The sequence below is a fragment of the Myodes glareolus genome, chromosome 18 (assembly GCF_982192425.1).
Source record: "Myodes glareolus chromosome 18, mMyoGla1.1, whole genome shotgun sequence".
Taxonomy (NCBI): Eukaryota; Metazoa; Chordata; class Mammalia; order Rodentia; family Cricetidae; genus Myodes; species Myodes glareolus.
Window position 1 is genome coordinate 65,871,309 of NC_142043.1, and position 20,659 is coordinate 65,891,967.

Consider the following 20,659-nt stretch of genomic DNA (forward strand, 5'->3'; position numbering starts at 1 on the left):
TCTTTTTTGTTTTCTGTTTTGAGACAGGGCGTCTCTGAGTATCCCTAGCTGTCCAGGAACTCGTTCTGTAGGCCAGGCAGCCCTCGAACTCAGAGATCTGCTTGCCTCTGCCTCGGAGCCCTGGGATTAAAGGCGTGCGCCACACTGCTGGATGCAGTCATTTTAATTCTTGTCATCCTCTTCCCAAGCCCTTTCCTCTTTCCACACGGTCCTTACTTTGAGTCTGGAGGATCAGATTTGCCACGTGGCACCTAACTGCAGGGTTTCAGTTTTCACATCTGAAAAACAGGAATAGTGTTATCCACAGGATTGATTTGTGAAACAGATAAAATAAGAAAGTGCGCTGGGTGTGGTGATGCACGCCTTTAATCCCAGCACTCGGGAAGCAGAGACAGGCGAATCTCTGTGAGTTCGAGGCCAGCCTGGTCTACCTAGTGAGTTCCAGGACAGCCAGGACTACGTAGTAAATAATATACTTCGTTTCTGAGCCAACCCAGTTAGGGAACTTAAAAAAAATTCTTCAATGTTTGGACATCCTGCCAATCAGAATGAAAACGGTTGTCCCGCCTTCCGTGTCTAAACAGACCAATCACCGTTCCGGAGCATGGCGCGAATCGCCGCAGAAGGATCTTGCACTTGTCTGTGGCCCTGTACTGGGTAGCTCATCTTGCAAGCCCCTTCCCAGCCTCAAAAGAGAGGCTTCATCTTCCTTGTCCCAGTGCCATAAACCCTACCATCAAAACCGGCTGATCGGCGGGAACCGGAAGTGTGCGTACCTGTGACGGGTCCCCCATGATCTCCGCCGGAAGTAGCAATTGCTAAGAGGATACCTTCTTCGCTCAGAATGGCGGCGATTCCCCCTGACACATGGCAGCCGCCCAACGTCTACCTGGAGACTAGGTGAGGGTTGGGGGCCGGACTGGCCAAGAAGGAGACGTGGGTTCGTGCCGCAGCGGCCAGGCTAAGGGAGGCCGGCCTGACTCGCACGTGGACGGCATGGAGCTGCGGCCGGGAGTACCCGTGAGTTCTGAAGGGACCTCAGGGGAGCCCCTCCAGCACCGCGGGAGATCTCGATAACGTATTTGCTGTCTTTTTCCCACCCGGTTCATTAGTTCATTTATCTGTATCCATCTTCATTCATTCATTCATCCACCCACTTACTCTCAACAAGTGTGTGTGGAGGCCACAAGCCACGCATGTAGGACCTGGACTTTTGAGGACCCAGAACAAGATAAAACAGTGTATTATGGTGAAGGAGACGGACGTGTGAACACTACGGGAAAAATAGTAGGGCCGTTTGAACAGATTGCTTTGAAAGTAGAGGAAGACGAATTTTCTCCACGAAATTTGATCTTTGGGCTGAGTGGTGCATTTGGTAGAGAGCTTAGCATGCTGAGGTCCCGAACTCGGTCTCCAGGACCGCGTATATGGTGTGGTTGGCACTTGTCTACGATCCTAGCTCTCTGGAGGTGAAAGCAGGAGGATCAGAAGTTCGGTCTCTGCGTCAGGGACAGGTAGAATGCTTACAACTAGGACCTGAGTTGAAAGTCCAGCACCACGGGCAAAAGATGTGTATTCCCTGGGGTTGTGAGACCTGTGTTTAATTCCAGGAGGCAGAACTCGAGTTCAAGGCCTGCCTGGGCTACCTAACAAGTTCCAGGCCAGTCAGGGCTCCACAGTTAGACCCTATCTCAGAAAGTGGGGGGGGGGAGATAAAGAAAGGGAAAGTTCAAGGTCGTCCTTGGCTGTACATAGAGTTCAAGGCTAATCAGAGCTGCACGAGACCCCAGCTCGAAAAAGATAAAGTGACCTAACAGTACAATTAAGGCACCTCCTACTAGTGCCAGGCCTCCGGTGTGTGGTTCCATTTGGTTTAATCTTGCTAGCAGCTCCTATCATGAAGGCATTGTTTCACACACACACACACACACACACACACCTCCAGCTTTAACTGGGGAAATGCTACCTTTTACAGATTTACCTATAACCTGAGTTTCACAGTGGAGAGAACCTTGCTTGGAGCCTGGTCAGCCTGCCTACATTTATTTCGTTATTGTATGTGTGTAGGGGTGTATGTGCACACCACATGGAAATCAGAGGACAACTTGCAAGAGTCAGCAATGGTTTTTTTTTGTGAGACAGGGTAACCCTGGCTGTTCTGGAACTCACTTTGTAGACCATGCTGGCCTCGTACTCACAGAGATCCACCTGCCTCTGCCTCCCGAGTGCTGGGATTAAAGGTGTGCGCCACCACTCTCCAGCATCAGTCCAGCGTCAATCACAAAATACATTGACAGTTAACTCTAGGTAGTGTAAAAGATGCGGGGTAATCCATGAAAGCCGCTTCCCTCCAGGAAACCACTAGTGACAACTTGTTGATGGTTGTCCAGATTTCTGTCACGTGTGTGTCTTATCTCAGCAGAGTTGGCACAACAGTGTGTAGCTGCCTGTGGTGCGGTAGTTCCTGTGTTAGCTGCCTTTCAAGAGTTTATAAGTTGCTTCTAGTTTTCTTTGCTTTCTTTTTCTTTGCTTTCTTTTTTTTTTATTTTTTCAAGACAGGGTTTCTCTATGTAGCCTTGACTCTCCTGGAACTTGTTTTGTAGGCCAGGCTGGCCTTGAACTCTATAATGGAGGTCCACCTGCCCCTGCCTCCCAAGCCCTAAGATGAAAGGTGCGCACCACCGCCCAGTCTATTCTTAGTTTTCCTACTGTGACAGATGCTGCTTCTGTGGTATTGGTCATATTTGTACACACAGACTCTTAGGCTACTATAACTTTTCTTAGAGAACAGATATTTAGAAGTTGAAATTGCTCAGGGACACATCAATTATGTAAGTACTTCATGCCTGCCATTCGCTGTCATTTTATTTAGAAAACGCCTAGTAGGGCTGGTTGATGGCTCAGATACAGGGGTTTGCCACCAAGCCTGAGGATGCGATCCCTGCTGTGGCGGGGGAGAGAACTGGCTCCTGACAGTCTTCCTCTGACCTCTACACTTGTGTCACACACGCTCATAGCCACACACACACACACACACACACAGAATAAATAAGTGTAATTAAGAAGAGTACACATCAACACACAAAATAGGAAGGAAAAAACTCACGCAAATGTCAGCTCCCAGGGGAAGAACTCCTCAGATATTGCCTCCCACAGCATGGCTGGACCTGTGTTTGCTGGCAGCCAGCAGAAGGATGAACTGCAGACAGGAAGACTGCCAGAAAGTGATTTTCTAGTACATTCTATATACATTTATTTATTTATTTATTTATTTATTTATTTTTAAAATATTTTTTCATTTATTATGCATTCAATATCTGCCTACATGTGTGCCTGCAGGCCAGAGAGGGCACCAGATCTCATTACAGATGGTTGTGAGCCACCATATGGTTGCTGGGAATTGAACTCAAGACCTTTGGAAGAGCAGGCAATGCTCTTAACCACTGAGCCATCTCTCCAGCCCCCCATTTATTTATTTATAATGAATTTATTTACTTTAGATTTTTGAGACAGTTTCCCTGTCTCTGGCTGTCCGGAATTCACTCTGTAGACTAGGCTTCAAACTCAGATATGCCTGCCTCTCCCGAGTACAGGGATTAGAAAGGTGTGTGGCTCTCCCACTGGGCTCTACTGGAGTGCTCACACTGCTGGGCCCCCTGTGTCTGGGCCACACTGACTCAACTCAGCCCTCACATCCCTAGAACTCAGTGGGTGATGACATACAGCATGAGTCCCACTACCCCTGCCTTATCTCTTGCTCTGTTTTGTCCTTAGAGGTTCTAGAGGGAGACAATAAAAACACCCATACCAGGTGTGTGCAGACACGTGCAGTAAGCAGCCTCAGAGTCTGTTTTCCACGTTCTTTCCTTCAGATTTCCCTTTCATCTTTATGTGTGCGGATGTGCGCACATAAGTGCAAGTTCCGGCAAAGGCTGGAGGCATCAGATCCCCTGGTGCCGGAGCCAGTGGTAGGGATGGAACTCCGGTCCTCTGTAAGAGCAGTACCTGCTCTTAGCAGCCGAGCCACCTCCAGCCCTGTCTGACCCTCCTTTGAATGCACAAACTGCTTTTATCTTTCTATTCAACTGTGGTTTTACTAGGTGATATATTTACATGACCAAAAATATAAAAGTTAGAAAGGTGTTTATGAACATCCACCACCACTGATGTAAATGTCTATAAACTTCCCACACTTTAGTATCTTTTCTTAAATCTACAGATGGTGTGCGAGGCCCTTTTCCTTGTTTAGAGTTGGTTTTGGAGCATCGGTATATGCACTTAGAATCCTGCCTTGTTTGCAGGTTTTTGTTTTTGTTTTTTTTGTTTTTTTTTTGCTTAGAATATAAGGCAGAAGCTGTCCTGCGTGTCACACTCGGGTGCCTGGCAGTAGCCTTGTTGCCTTGTGGGTTGTTTCCTTCTGAGTGTAAACTCTGGTCACAGGTTGATGCCTCACCGGTTGAACAACAAAAGTGTTATAAAGTCCCACGCGGCTCCCTGCCGCGACCTTGCTGACTGCCTGTGCTGTCTGTCCCTACTGCAGCATGGGGATCATTGTGTTGGAGCTGTACTGGAAGCATGCTCCGAAGACCTGTAAGAACTTTGCAGAGCTGGCTCGGCGGGGCTACTACAACGGCACCAAATTCCACAGGATCATCAAGGACTTCATGATCCAAGGCGGTGACCCAACAGGGACAGGTACAGTTATGCTACTGCACTTTTCAAATCTCACTCAGTCATACCTGCGTGGTAAGGCAGCCTCGGCTTGCTTTTCCATGTGCTGAATCTGGTTCGTTTTTCTTTGAGACAGGGCCTTATAGCTCAGGCTAGCCTCCTATTCACTGAAAACGACCTAATCCTCTGATCTTCCTACCTTTATTTCCTCAGTGCTGGGATTTCTGTGTGCTACCATGCTCAGCTTTTGTAGGGTTGGGGATTGAACCCCAGGGCTTCCAGTACACCGGGCAAGCCCTCTGCCAACTGAGCTGCATCGGTAGCAACACTGCCCACTCCCCTCCCCCAAACACTCTACCAACTGAGCAGCATTGATAGCTAGCCACTGCCCCCCCACCGTCTCGCTGTCAGATAGGGTATCAAGGTAGCCCAAGCTGTCCTTGAACTCCTGATCCTTCTGCTTCCACCTCCCACAGCTGGATTATAGGCACTTGCTGGCTCTGGTTCACTGAATCTGCTGCTGGTTCCTGCCTTCTTCCGAGCACATATGTAACTAACTCACTGGAGAGACTCCTCACTCCGCAGCATGGTAGTTTCTCAGGACTTTCTTGTGTCCTTCACTAAGAGCTGATGATACTGCTAGACCCGGAGTGGCGTGGAATTCGATCAGTCACAGGTGAAAAAAGACAATACTGGGTCTTGGAAAATAAAGTCTGGATTCCTTTATTAACTCGTTCATCTGACAAGCGTTGAGCATGGGCTTTGTGTCAAAGCACCTACTCGAAGCTCTGGGGACACAACTGTGAGCAAAGAGACAAATAAGAGAGTCAGGTTTGGAAGGATGCTGCTGGAGCTCTGACGTGGGGGCGGAGCCTGTGTAGCCCTTGCAGAAGGAAGAATAGACGAAACCTCCTGAGAAGGGCACAGCCACTGCTGTGTTGTGAGCACAGTGGCAGGCTTTGGCCTCTGTTCAGAGGTCATTGGCTGCTATTGGAGATTAGATGAAAGGGCAAGAATGCGGCCCCAGGCAGGCGTGATGGCACACTCAGGAGACAGAGGCAAGCAGATCTTTCAGTTTAAGGCCAGCCTGGTCTACAGAGCAACTTCTAGGACAGCCAATGGTGCTGTTATACAGAGAAACCCTGTCTCCAAAAAAAAAAAAAAAAAACCAACATAAAAAAGATTTAAAAAAAAAAAAGAATGCAGGCCTGGATCCCCACCCAGGTAGGAAGTACATGATGGGGTAGGATTTGGATAATTCTGTGTGTAGTAATGGAACAACTTGACTCCCTCTTGTGAAGGATGAGGCAGTTAGTATTTATAAATTTCTGTTTATTCTTATTCTCCCATCTTAAATTTTTCTGTTAAATTTAAAAAAATATCTATTCATAGTAATTTTTAAAAATTATTATTTTATGTGTATGAGTTTTGCCTGCATTTATGTCTCTGCACCATGTACACACTTGCTGCTTGTGAAGACCAATCCCCGAGAACTAGAGTTACTGATGATTGTGAGTTGCCGTGTGGGTGCTGGGAATTGAACCCAGGCTTTTGGAAATGTGGCAAGTGTTCTTAACCGCTGGGCCACATCTCACACCTGAATTTTTATTGTTGGTTTTGTTTTTTTCTTTTATATTCAAAACAAACCTGTGGAGTCTCCATTTTGGTGGTACTCAGCCGCTCAGTTATTTAGAGTGCTTGTGTTGATGGAGGCTGCTTGTTTGTTTCTCGCTGCCCAGACCTGAAATAATCACATAACAAACTATATTAATTACAGCATTGCTTGGCCAATACCTTAGGCTCTTCTTATTAACTAACTCTTACATCTTAAATTAACCCGTTCCTATTATTTTATATTTTACCATGAGACTTGTGGTTTCCCGGTAAGGTTCTGTGGCGACTGTCTCCTTTGGCAGCTACATGGTGTCTCCCTGACTCTGCCTGTTTTTCTCTTCTATCTCTGCTTGGAATTCCTGCCTTGTCTGCGCTGGCACAGGCCCAAGTAGCTTCTTTATTCATTAACCAATAAAAGCAACACATGTATAGAGGGACATTCCACACCATTTCCCCTTTTCTGTCCAAATAAAAAGAAAGGTTTTAACTTTCACATAGTAAAGTAACATATAACAAAATAGTTATCAAGCAAGAATTATAATTGCATGACCATGAAGCAGTGTGTAACATGCTGCTCACAGACCCCATCTAAGTGCTGGCCTCCTGAAAGAGCCAGAGCTGTTTGTGTGAACCAGGAAGCCTTCTTAAAGGAGCCATACAGTTTTTGCTGTTACTGCTGAGCCAGGAAGCTTTTTTTTTTTTCTTTTCTTTTCTTTTTTTTTTTTAGGGATTGTGTTTTTGCTTGCTTTTAGCAAACAGCCTACCTGAGAAAATGTTACTACCATGAAGCCGTGTGTAACTGGTTTTCTTATTTAGCTCTCTCTGATTTTATGCGGATGTAATTGCCCCACATTGGGTACCAATTTATTGGAGGCTCCTTTAAGAAGGCCACCCAGACCCAAAATAATCACACAAAAAACTATTAATTACAACACTGCTTACCCAATAGCTTAGACTTCTTATTAACTAACTCTTACATTTTAAAGTAACCCATTCCTATATTTTATCACAAGGCTCGTGATTTACCAGTAAGGTTCCTGGACGTCTGTCTCCTTTGGCAGCTACATGGCATCTCCCTGACTCCGCCTTCTTTTCTCTTGTATCTCTGCTTAAAATTCCTACTTTGCTCTATTCTGCACTGCCATAGGCCCAAGCAGCTTCTTTATTCATTAACCAAGAAAAAGAATACATATACAAAAGGACTTTCCACACGTGTGCATGTGTGTGCATGTGTATGTGTGCCCTCCCTTGTTGAGGTCAGAGGACTATCTAGAGCTGGTTCTTCTCAGTTGGGTAGTTCTCTCTCATTTCTGCTGCACAGCCTACTTTGGGTAGATGGTCTGGAGGCTTCTAGCAGGTTCTGTCTCTGCATCCCATCTTGTTGTGAGAGTATTGGGATTACAGATGACCATCCGCACAGCAGTTGTTTTGACTGAGCGCGGGTCGGCAGGCTTGCATAGCAAGCCCTTTTCCTGGCTGAGCCATCTCTGGCCATGGTTCCATCTCTTACCAGGCTTCTGTTTCTTGCTTTTTATTAAAAGAACTGAGGGGGTTTTATTTTTGGGTTTGTTCCTGTCTCAGACTCTGCCTATTGCCTTTGTACTCAAAAAAAGACCTTGAGTAGTTATAGTATCATATCAGAGCCACATTCATCCCCTCAGATCCTTTGCAGAAAAGTCTGGTTTGAATGCAGTTGCAGAGAATCCAAGGCCAGATGTGCTCCCTTCCGTCCAGAGAGTCAGAGCAGCCTGCAGGAGCACCTCCTAGCCTGGCTTACTGTGTTCCAGGAAGCGGCTGCATCGTGCCCTTTCTCTTCCATGTCTCACATTTCCTATGGTCAGTGAGATGGTTTCTTTCCTTTTCCCATCTTTGCTAAAACCCTCCAGACCCTCACCTGCCTTATTCAATTGTCATTTGTGTCTATTGTAGACATTTTCGCTGTTCAGTGTAGTGTTTTGCCTGCACTATGGGATGGTTCAGGAGTTGGACAAAGGGCTGGAGATTGAAACACACACAGACAGAGACACGGGCCATCCTTGAAACAAGAATGCCCTTTTTAGTGTGTTCCAGGGCAATTTATATGGGGCTCTCCTTGACTAATGGCCACGCCCTAACTCTTAGAACTTTTCAGCTGCAAGCCCACCAGAAACCACTCCCCTGCCATCAGGAACTCATGAGTGTCCTGTGCCTAGAGCAGCACATAGCATAGAAAAACAAGTTGTTTACTCTGGCAGGCAGGGGGTCATAGAAAATTCCGGGTCTGAGGGTCCGCAGTTCCCAACAGTGCAGTAGCAGTGCTAACTCTATTGGTGTCGTTTGTGTCCTCAGCCTAGCTGTGTCTTTTCACCTCAGTGTGTTCATTGTCTCTGTGCCTCTCTAGGATCAGCAGGGCCCTTCATGTCTTGAGGGCCTCAGAGGTACTGCCCTCCTGCCTTCCATTTGCTGGAGCTGTGCCACACTGCCCACGCCATTTCTGTCGTTGTTGGTATCAACACGTATGTTGTCCCCACCTTGTTTTTTTTTTTTTTCAGGTACATGTAAACAGATGCCTGTCATTGCCTGTCATTTATCTGAATTTATGTGGGGCATGTGTCTTCCCCACTGCCCCACAGCAATTCAAGGTTGCTGGCTCTCTACTGCATCCCAGGCTGAAAAGGAATTGGGTTGCTTCTTGTGGGAAGGCTAGTGTCTGTCTTGTCTTCCCAGATTTCAGTAAATGTTGTGCCAGGGTTCCTCTGTCCTCATTCCAGGCTCCGACTCATCCCCCAAGTATGACCCTGGGAGGTAGCCAGCCCTGCCCCACTCGGTATGTGGATGCGCGCATGGGCATCTGCCCTCAGGCTGTTCCTGCTGCCCTTGCGATCTGTGGGACTTCTCGGGGCTCAGCTCTCAGTCTTCCAAATCCAGAGTCTTTCTTTCCTTGGCCAGCTCTTCAGAATTTTAAAAACATTTGTTTCTCTTTATCTAACAGGACCTCACTGTGTAGTCCTGACTGCCTTGGAACTCATAAATCCTCCTGCCTCTGCCTCTCGAGGGCTGGGGTTAAAGGTGTGCTCTTCCACACCAAACTGTTGAAAAATCTTTGTGTTTTGTTCGTTTCACTGAGTATTGAGGCAAGACAGGATTTATGCTGACATTCATGTCTCTCCTTGTTGACTTATCTCCTTTTTTAAAAAAACAAAACAAAACAAACAAACAAAAAAACCATCCCTGGTTGTTCTGGAGCTCACTTTGTAGACCAGGCTGACCTCGAACTCACAAATCTCCACCTGCTCTTCCTCCCAGGTTCTAGGATTCAAGGCGTGCGCCTCATGCTCCATGCTCCGCTTCGCTCCCTTTCTTGCTCTAATGAAATGGACTTTAGTCTGTAACACCAGCGTGCCCAGAGCCCACGCTCAGTGAACGGGAAGCGACTCGGAAATGAACTGTTGGCGCAGTGCTCGCCTGTCTCTGCAGTTACTCTGCCATCTTTCCTAATGTCACATTTCCATGATGTACTTTTAATGAAATTGAAGCACTCAAAAGATTTCCAATAATGCCTCAAGCTCAAGTATAACAAATGTTTGCGCAGCCTGCCAGCAAGTCTGTGAAAAGCAAGCAGGAGGCGGCCCTCCTAGGCACTAGGTGTGCCTCCCAGCCAACGAAGGACAGCTCTTTGCTAAATGTCGCAAGTAGGTAGCAGGTAGCACTGTAGGTTCTCCAAGTTGGGTGTCCGCTCTCCATCCTGCTGTGCACAGCCTGGCTGCTTGGGCGCCTTCCTCCCCAGCCTTCCTCACACCCATTCTCAAGTACCTTCTTAGTTCAGATGCTCCCTGACTTTCTGCATTTCCCTCAGAGCCACACCTCCCACCTTTACACCATCCACATTGGAACAACAGCATCAGCCCTTTCCTTGGCTTTCTGTGACCCTTCTATCTGTTTTTGCTTGCCCTCCCTCACCTCCAGTTAGATGACACCCTCCCGAGCTTGTCTGAGGTCATCTTGCTATGCTCTTAGCCTCGATTAACTGCACGCGATTTCTTGCGCGGCAGCCTCCTCTGATTTCATCTCTCTTCTTGGTAGCCCCTGGAACACCTGAAGTTTGTCTTGTGGAACAGCGAGCCATTGTTAATTTTGCCCATTGAGCAAATATTTGCTAGGAGTCTGCTGGGTATCCTGCCCCTTTCCAGGACCCATGAGGAGTACTGAAGCCCAGAAGCCGCGGCAGGCTCTTTCCTTATGGAGCCCCTAGCTTCCTGACCAGCAGGAATAAACGGCCACGAAAACGAGATTCCTTCCCTGTCTTTATTCGGAGCACTCGGTTGAGGAAAATTGGGGGAAGGGAAGAGAGAGCGCAGGGACGAGAGAAAGATTAGAGAGAGCTTAGAGAGAGAGCGAAAAACCCAAAGACAGCCGCTTTTCTAGGGTGAGAGGCTCGAATGCTGATTGGTTGATGCCATTCTGCTAGGGCCCAAGGCCACAGCACAGGTCAGGAAACCAAGTCTCTGAAATGCAAAACAAGGTTCCAAGCACACTGGCCTGTGTGGCAACATCAAAGGATTTGTATACCTCCAGGCTGTAGAACTGCTGGCACTATCTCACCAAGGCAACATCCTGGCGGCTCCTTACACACAGGAAACAAGCTGTTCATTTTAAGAAACAGGAAAGTGGTGACATCATGAACGTACAACTTTGTGCTGGCGTTCTGTGGTTTGTGTATGTCAGGCAAGTTGACAGTTTGTAGTGAGGGAACCGGTCCGATGGAGCAGGACTAGACCAGAGAGGAGCGTTGGGTGTGAGCCTTGAGGAATCTAGAACTTCCCTCATGGGAAGTTGAGGGCATGTGCTTTGACACTTCTGCAGAGAAGCGTGGAGGAGAGCCTGCTGTCCTGGGAATCGGGGGCTTCCTTGCTCCACTGGTCCTGGATGGAACTCAGTCAGCAGTTCATTCTTGAGACTGGATTGGATGGCTCCAAGGCCTTGTGAGTCACTCTCAGACCTCATGTATAGGGAAAGGGAAGGAACAGTCTGGGCAGATTGGTCGCCTGTGGGAAAAGGCATGGGGTCAGTTACTGCAGATCCCACCAACCAAGTGTACCAGTTTGATCTGGCATGGTCAGATTTCATTTGGCACTAGGGACCCTTGTGACTGGAGTAAGAAGAAAATACCTGAGAAGCTGAGTCTAGCTGGGGTCTGGTCACATCCAGGTGCCCAGCAGGGATGTGGGGCCCGATGTGTTAGACCTGAGTCCTGCCCTACACAGTCACTTGTCACATGTACAGCTTAGGTGGCTTTGCAGAGCTTTTGTCAGGGGGTGGGAAGCATGGCTGTCCATTCCTCTGGGGTTATTGTGGTAGCTATGTGAGCTGCATGCTGGTAAAGTGATTGGCAAAGGCTTGGCACAGAAACAGTGCAAAAGATTAATTCCCTTAGCATTCACAGGTGTCTGCTAGACTCCTGCTGTCGGCCTGGCCACTGTGGGCTGCAGTCCAGCAGGGAGAAAGCCCGAATGAGAAGGTGAAAGGTGATCCATTCCGATGAGATGTCGGGTATGACAAGTGACTTGGAAATAGTGGCTGTCGGGGAGAGAGCAGAGGTCTTCCCCTTGGCGTTATCGGTTGAGGCGACAGTTCTGATACGGACTGGGCTGGCACTGAAGGATGTTTAGCAGCCGGCCTAGCCTGGCATCCACCCACTAGATAGTGGACCTTTCAGTTCTGACAACCAAAAATGTTCCTGACGTTACCCAGTGTCCGAAGGGCCACAGCCAACTCCTGTTGAGAACTGCTGGGCTAGAGGATGGAGCGGTTCTGTCTTGATGGTGCACATCGGGCAGGCCTCTTTGAAGGTCGAGAGGAGCTCTGAGTGCTAGAGTTGGGGCAGGAGCACTGCAGAGGACCAGCACTCGGGCCTTAGAGCAGGCTGCAAGCTACAACAAGGAAGGGAGGGGAACAGTGACCACGGAGTGTCCTCTGAGGTGGTGGTGTGGATTGTGGATCTTGTCTTGAGTGCTGAAGTGTGGTGGAATGCTCACGGAGGATGTCAAGCAGGGCCGAGCAGGGTCTTCCAGCTCCTACATGAAGAGGCTCCCTGTTTAAGAGGGTGGCAGGGCCTGGTCGGCCGAGCGGAGATAGTTGTAGTTTGGGCCAGGATAACAGCAACTGTGTTAGTTTGATCCCTGGGAAGCAGATACCCAGGCAGTTAGGTGTTCAGAGATTACCTGGGGGAGAGAACCAGAGGGGAAGAGGTGTGTTCTCAGGACGCCATCAGCCTGACCCCTGAGGAAGAAGGTGCCAGTGGAGAAGGAACTGCCGGGAGGGGGATACCGGGATACAAGCTGTGAGAGGCTGCTGGGGACCTGGGATGGGGGCAGGGGACTGAGGGCTCAATGGAGATGAGTTTGTGAGGGGAGTCCTCAGGATGAACGGAGGGTAGTGCTCCCTAGCTCTCAGGCCCCAGATCAGAGTGGAGGTAAACCAGATGTCCCTGTGATGGGGACCCAGGATGCGGACTGTGGGGCTGGGGTTTTGCTCTGGTTTTAAAATAGGAAGCATTAATGCTGTGCTGACAGGAAGGGAAAGCTGAGGTGGGAAGGTTGTAGGTGTGGGCTTCCTCACAGGTGTGGCCTTGGGTACATGGTAGTGGATGATCTGGCCACAGTGAGGGAGAAGTGACAGGGAGGAGTAAGAACTAGCTAACAAGGACAGCAAGGAGAGCCAGGAATGGTGGGGAAGGGATGGGCCAGGCTGACTGCCCATCTGGTGCCTGTTGCTGCTTCCCTTGGTTAGTGGGCTCAGCAACCCTGGTACCTGCCATGCTTGCTCCTGTGCACCTGTGTGACTTTTGAGAGGGCGTCTGCCCTCCTCTTACTCAGTGGGTGTAGCATCAGGTGGTGCTCAGTTTGGCTCTAAGTAACCAACGTGGTAGCTGTTATGTCCACGTTGTTTCTCCATATTATAAAATGTCCTAAAGAGAGCAGTTCTCACTGCCCCACATCCCAGCAGTGTCAGGGCTGAGCTTGCTGTGTCTTCCTATGGGCCGCCCTTAACTTTTGGCCTTTGGTCTTGGACTTGTGTCCTACGGTTGCAAGAGGGCTGCAGCTGCCTTTGAAGAAGGACGAGACAAGGTTGTGCACAGGAGAGGGCTCATCTGTGTTTGTACGGAAAGTGCTGGCTCCTTGGAAGTAGGACCTACAGGCTTGTTTATGTCGTAAGACAGAACTGGGCCATGGGCATCAGCTGGTTGCAAAGGAGCTGCCCTGTGCTTGTCTCTGAGGCCAGGGAAGCTGGGGTGAAAGCGCTGGGAAAGCCCAGGGGACAGTGACCTGAAGTGTCCCTCAGAGGTTTTGTCACCAGAGGAGCAGCTTTAATGATCAGCTGACTAGGTGTCGCTTGCCCATGTGGTCCTCCGTACGGGCTGCTGCCTGCCATGGGCGGGACGGGGACAAGTAGCACCAGCATAGTAACCGCTGTGTCAGCCCACGCTTCTGGTGTGGTGCCGTAGATGTCAGTCTCTTCCTCTCCAGGGTTTTTGGGGGTGGGGGAGGCTGGAGAGTCTCGGAGACAGCATTATTTATTTATTTGTTTGTTCTCCAGCTGAGACAGCAAGAAAGATGGTTTGTTGTACATGAGTTACAGTTGGCCATGAGTAGGGGACACAACTGCTCCAGAATGGCCTAGGTTGAGGGCTGACGGCCAGCAGAGCTGTGGGGGGTGAGGGGCAGTCAGTCTCCCAGGCGGTGTCGGGAGCTTGTACCAGTGTCCTGGCTTTCGGTCTCCCTAACTCCTTCTTTCTTTCCTTCCTTCCTTCCTTCCTTCCTTCCTTCCTTCCTTCCTTCCTTCCTTCCTTCCTTCCATCCATCCATCCTGTTTTGGTTTGGTTTTTCAAGACAGGGTTTCTCTGTGTAGCCCTAGCTGACCTAGAACTCACTCTGTAGGACCATGCTGGCTTTGAACTCACAGAAGTTTGGCTACCTTTGACTCCTGAGTGCTGGGATTAAAGGCGTGTGCCACCACTGCCCGGCAGCGTCCCTCATTTCTGCTCCTTCAGCCTCTATGGGAGCACGAGCTCATTTACTTGGGCCCCTATCTTGTCTTCATTCTCTTGTGCTTAAGCCTGTGCATCCTCCTCCACTTCACTCCCAGGATACAGGGGTCTCAAGGAAGATGGTGCTAAGGCCGAGAGCTGGTAACTTTATTTTATTTTGGTCTTTCTTTTCTTTTCTTTTCTTTTCTTTTTTAAAAAAGACAGGGTTTCTATGTATATAGCCCTGGTTGTCTGGGAACTCACTCTGTAGACCAGACATGTAGAATGAGAGCTGGTCTCATTCACAGAGCTCCATCCTCCTCTGCCTGCAGTGCTGGGATCATAGGTGTACACCACCACTGCCCAGCTCAGATCACCTGTGAACATCTCCATGCCTCACAGAATCCCTTACACAAGTGAGACGTGGCAAGGTGGCTCCATAGGTGAAGGCGCTTGCCACCAAGCCTGGTGATCTGAGTTTGATCCCTGGGACCTGCGTGGTAGAAGGGAAAACATATTTCTCTGATATCCACATGGGCCCCATGGTGGGCATGTGCACACACTCACAAACACATAACAAATAAGTGTAATAAAAATGTCATCCAGAAGACATTTGCAAGCTTTAACTGGCAGAGTGGCCAGACATGGAGGGCAGAAGCCACTGTGAGCCTGAAGTTAGGACAACTTTAGAGAAACATGGAAGCAGCATGAGGGGCCACAGCATAGCCCGGTTTAGAACACGTGCCCGGCATGTGCAAGACAGGGATTCACAGCTGCTCTCCCCCAAACCCAAGTGTCTTAGACTGAAATATCGGACAGTGAGGTGGGGCCTTGAGGCGAGGCCAGCGAGCACTCGAGATGGTGCACTGGGCACACACACCCTTCATTTAGATTTATTTGATTTTGAGTATGGGTGTTTCCTCTGCATGTCTGTCTATACGTGCAGGCTTGGTTTAGGAATATATCCGTCTGCAGTGGCTAAAGAAATGACCTTCCTTGACAAGCCCCTGGTAGAGCAGAGCTTGCTGGTGAGGTCATGGTGTTCTCCAAGGAGCTGCTGGCGCTTGGGAGAGGACTGGGGATGCGGGGCTGGTGAAGGGGGTCAGGTGAACCCCTCGAAGTTTGTCGTGTTATTTTTGTCTTTCGTGTGTTTAACATCTATATGTTGGATACGTGTTTCACAGAGGCCAGAAGTGCATCGCTCATCAGTGGCTGTCTGTTCTAGACCGACCCCGGCCTGTGGAGCCTGTGCAGGGCCCTGGCTCGGCTGATGAGCATCTGCACAGGCAGGGATTCGCCTGCTGAGGACACCCCACCTTCCCTGCCTGGCTGCCACTCCCCTATTCCTCATGCCCACAGGCGCGTCTGCTCCAGGGTGTCCTGCAAACCCTCTGAGTTGAACTGGGCTATGAAAGGAGAGCAAGCTCTGAGTAATGGTGTTCTGGAAACCCAGCTAGTCATTCCCAAGATGCCTGGTGACTGAAAGGGCCTCTGAGGGCTGCCCTCAGGACTCCTTGGTTATTTAAAGTCTTTGCCGTGTCGCTGACTCTTGACTGGCCTTTATCTTAGTGTTTGCGGTGGCTTTCTGGTTCTTGTGCTGGCTAGTTGTATGTCAACTTGGCACAAGCCAGAGGCTTTGGAGAGGGAGGAACTCCCATTGAGAAAATGCCTTTATAAGATCAGGCTGTGGGTAAGCCTGTAAGGCATTTTCTTAACTAGAGATTGGTGCAGTAAGGCCCAGCCCATTGTGGGTGATGCCATCCCCGAGCTGGTGGGCTTATAAGAAAGCAGCCCGAGCAAGCCAGTGTGCAGCCATCTTCCATGGCCTATGTATCGGCTCCTGCCTTTAGGCTTCTTCCCTGTTTGAGTTCCTGCTCTGACTGCCTTCAGTGAGGAGCTGTGCCATGGAAGTGTAAACAAAATAAGCTCTGTCCTGCGTTGCTTTTAGTCATGGTGTTTCATCGCAGCGGTAGAAACCCTAGCTAAGGCCTGGGCTTTGGAGTACAGGGCTCCACTTGGCAGGTGCAGAGGAAGTGAGGGAGGGAGCATTCAGGGGCTAAAGTGCTGGTGGGAGTGTGGCCACCACTTGCTGGATGAGACTGTGCATAGTGGTTTCGATCCCTCATTTTCCAGAAGTGGAGCTAATCTGGCCTAGGTGGGAGGATTCTCCTGACCTGTTGGGTTTTACCCATTCCTCTTGGCATGAGAACATGGTTTTCTTACATACAAGGCTTCTGACAGCCTAGAGGAGGAAAGCAAGAGACTTAAAAAACAAACAAAACTGGCAGTCAGTTCTGATCCCAGCACTTGGGAGGCAGGGGCAGGTGGATCTCTGTGAGTTTTGAGGCCAGCCTGGGCTACAGAGCAGTTCCAGACCAGCCAGGGCTACACTGTGAGACCCTGTCTCACAACTGAACAAACTAAAATCCAGCAAGCAGACCCATGGTACCGTTGTGTCAGCTGCCGTGGCATGCTCCTCTGTAGCAGTCTGTCTGGGGAGGGCGGACCCTGCTTTCTGCCTGGTACCTGCTGAGGTGACTCAGAGCCAGAGCTCTCTCTACGCTGCTGCATGGTTGTGCCTGCTCAGCATGGACAAAGCAGTGCTGAGCCAGGCCGTGGCTGGCGTGTAGTCAGTTAACATTGGTGAAAGCCGGCCTCCTGTTAGTGTTCCTATGTGAACACCGTATTTCCTTTCTTTTCTTTGAGGCACTGTAGCCAGGTTAGTCTTAAGCTCACCAACCTCCTGCCTCTGTCTGCAGGAATTCCAGGTGCAGGCTTCCATGTCCACCTTCAGTTGTGCCCTTTTGCTCTGAGAGAGGACCCTGCCCGAGCTTAGGTGCCGAGCACCAGCGCTGATGTCCTGGACTTGGTGATGGTGACGTTAGCTGGTCATCTTTGTTTTCCTTTACCCCACCACCTGTCCTCTCTGTGCACTCCTCCTGGGTGATGCTGTTCCACTCGGCACAGCACTGCCATCCCCGTCCCTCCCTGAGCCAATAGCTGTCCCTTTCCATCTCCTTCTACAGCAGGTGCCCGGAGTGGTGGGTTGGTAGGATTTGTGGGCAGAAGCTAAGCCCAGCAGGGAAGGTGTGTTGGTTAACAGTGTCTGCAGTGGGCACTGGGCTCAGGGCCTGGGCACTCTTGCTGGAGTACTCAGCAACATGCTCCCTGTTGGGGCGTGAGTAGTTGGCTACACTGGTGCCACTGCCCCTTTGGATGCTCTTCTGTGCTTCCTGCATGCTGACATGAACATCAATTTAACGAGCATATGTTACTGTCTTACCTGAATGAAGCCAGTGACTGGACCACTATAATGTGTCTACTAGAGGCTGGGCTGGGGTGCTCGCTGTCCATAACATTCCTCTCTGTACTCTGAAAAGTCCTTTGACCTCTGGCTTTTTTTGTGCGGTAGACTGTGGGACTGGCCGACTCACTACTTGTCTTCTGATTGGACAGGCCGCGGTGGCGCATCCATCTATGGGAAACAGTTTGAAGATGAACTTCATCCAGACCTGAAGTTCACTGGTAAGTATGTAATCTGGCTGGATGGGCAGGAGAGGAAATGCATATTAGAAGCTTGCTTTTTTTGGCTGTGGTTCAAGGTGTGTGTCTGACACCATGGCATGGTGCCAGACAGCTGCCCAGCCATGGCGCCACAGAATGCCCTGGCAGATGAAAGAAAACAGCGCCTCTTGAGAGTTCTTGGCAGTTCTGACCCCTGGCCTGTGTTCTGGACTCTGCCACTGTTAAATATGCTAAAGTAAGGCCAGCTGAAGTCTTCAAGCCTTGCTGAGCTCTTGGGAGGAACGAGTGACATGGCCAGGGTTAGTGAGGAGCAGCACAGGTGGAGCTGGAGACGGAGGCAGAGGCATTGGGTGGTGCAGGAAGTGTCCGCCCTGTTCCAGGAAGAGGCTGTGGGTCCCGAATTGGTGATGGAGATGGGCCTGCAGTCCTCTGTATCTGCTGACAGTGTTGCCACCCTGTGGACTGAGGGTCCTTGTTCACATTCTTCTCTCTCCTCATCTCCCCCAGGGGCTGGGATTCTTGCGATGGCCAATGCAGGGCCAGACACCAATGGCAGCCAGTTCTTCGTGACCCTCGCCCCCACTCAGTGGCTGGATGGCAAACATACCATTTTTGGCCGAGTGTGCCAGGGTATAGGAATGGTGAATCGAGTAGGCATGGTGGAAACAAACTCCCAGGACCGTCCTGTGGATGACGTGAAGATCCTTAAGGCGTACCCTTCTGGGTAGAGGAGATGCTGTCTCGGGCACACCCTGGTCTTCTAAGATGCTCCTAGTGAGCCATCTTCTGGATGACATAGAGTGCCATGTGTTGGGGTCATGCATATCGACTCTGACACCCTCTGGACAAGTGAAGCAGAGGGCTCGTCTTTGGGGCGTTTGTATTCTGGTCAGCAGTCACAGACTTGGAAAGCAGGCGGTGTTGTGGCGCTGACTGTACAGCCCCTTCCAGCCTCCGGCGTGTGCTCTTCCAGGAATATGCACAGCTCTCTCTTCTCCCTCGGAGCCTGAGCGTCAACACTGCCGCTTCTGACACTAAACATCCCACGCAAAGCCAGTTTGAATTTTTGCCAAATGAAAAACGCACCCAACAATTAAATTGCTAAGAAGATGTCAAGTGGGGAATGATAATGTATAATGATGGAGAAACGGATCTTTGAGATGGAAGCAGAAGCGTTGGCCATTTGCCCCCTGGGAAGGACTGGCAGTCACTGAACACAAGGCCAGTCCTTCAAGAACCTTGCTTACACACAGTGACATTTTTAGGGCTTTAGAGAAAGTAGGTAAGAGGTGTTTATACATGACATCTTTGTCTTTTGTCTTTCTGGATTTGCAGGGGCCATGGGGGTGACAGGAAGGATGTTAATACTTTGTAATACATAGACGTTTCCAGAATAAAGTACCATTGGTGGCTGAAATCAGTGCTGTGGTCTCGGTATTCTTCTAGATTGTCAACCCCCTCCCTTTTTTGAGACAGAGTGTCACCATGTAGCTGGCCTTAACTTACTATATAGACCAGGCTGACCTTGAACTTGGAGAATTCTAGCCCCTTGTTCTAGGACTAAAGTCATGCTCTTGGCCATTTTAATCTTGGTGGTGCTGAGGAGTGCTGTAGCGTTCCTGTCTTCAGGATTCACACTGCCAGGTTTGTGTGTCTCCATCGGCTTCCCCCATGCAGGAGCAGCTTCTACTGGAAAGAGGCAGAACCAAAGAAAGCCTCAAGGGATGTCACCTAGTGTTCTGAGGGAGGGGTGAGCTAAAGGTGACCCGGTTCTACTGCTGTGACGAGTACTGGCCAGAAGCAGCCTCAGGGAGGGAAGGAGTTATTTCATCTAGTCCCAGGTCACAGCCCATCATCCAGGGAAGACAGGACCAGGAGACTCAAGTGGTGGCCACGGAGGGAGAGACACTGCTTACTGGCTTTCTCAGCCATCCTAACCCCCCCCCCCTTTTTTTGTTTTTTTGAGTTGTTTCTCTGTGTAACAGTCCTGGCTGTTCTGGAACTAGCTCTGTAGATCAGGCTAGCCTCAAACTCAACAGAGATCCTCCTGCCTCTGCCTCCTGAGTGCTGGGATTAAAGGCGTGCACCACCACGACTACCGGGCTCAGCTTCCTTTATTAAATAGCTCAGGCCCGCCTGCCCAGGGATGGCGCTGCCCATAGGGGGCTGTGCCCTCCCCTATCAATCAACAATCAGGAAAATGCCCCACAGGCCGGGTGAAGGCGGTTCCTCAGTTAAGTTTCCTCTTCCCCTGGTGTGTCGAGTTGATTAGCTAGCACAGGGTGGGTGTGCTTAGGGCCACAGTCTGCCCTGAGGCATAATACTGTGTGGCTTTGCTTCCTGACACAGTGACTGAGGTGGCACAGTGGGCCAAGTGGCAGTGAAGGGAGGAAGCCCTGGGGTCCTAGTACAGCTGTGAGGGGACCTGGAAACACGTCTTTACTTATGGACCTTGTTGACTGTGACAGGTTCACAAGTATCACTCCGTGTAGCTGGGAATGACCTTGATCCTCCATCCTCCTTTCCAAAAATAGGGACAGAGGCCAGCCTTGAACTTGTGGCTCCTCAACAACGGAATCACACTTCTGCTCACGCAGAACAGGTGTGCAGAGCAGGATCTGTACTGGGAACACTGGTTAAAGCCAGCTTTTGGTAATAGACACTAAAGCCACCACACACCTCAGGCTATGTGCGTTGAGTGTGCGTGTGCATCTGCTCATTCCACTGCACCCCACCTCTCCCGCCCCCAGCTTCTCTGCCGGTCTGCCAGGAGCCTGCACTCACAGCTCTCTCCTCCCTGCTCCGACCTCAGAGCAAGGCCCGGTCTTCTTCCTATTCCATGCT

At 50.0% G+C, this 20,659-nt stretch overlaps 1 protein-coding gene across 2 annotated transcripts; it reads left to right on the forward strand.

Moving 5' to 3' along the window:
- The first annotated feature begins 596 nt into the window (after window positions 1-596).
- On the forward strand, window positions 597-19,235 carry Ppil1 (peptidylprolyl isomerase like 1). Of its 2 annotated transcripts, none has more exons than XM_087898358.1 (4): window positions 597-900; window positions 4,541-4,695; window positions 17,747-17,815; window positions 18,323-19,235. In XM_087898358.1, exons 1-4 carry the CDS (start codon window positions 845-847, stop codon window positions 18,541-18,543), a joined length of 501 nt encoding a protein of 166 aa, XP_087754484.1. In that variant the 5' UTR covers window positions 597-844; the 3' UTR covers window positions 18,544-19,235. The 2 variants fall into 2 exon arrangements, with proteins under 2 accessions (XP_087754484.1, XP_087754485.1); XM_087898359.1 differs by lacking the exon at window positions 597-900 and adding an exon at window positions 9,571-9,956 and having other exon boundaries at window positions 4,558-4,695.
- Window positions 19,236-20,659: the final 1,424 nt, after the last annotated feature.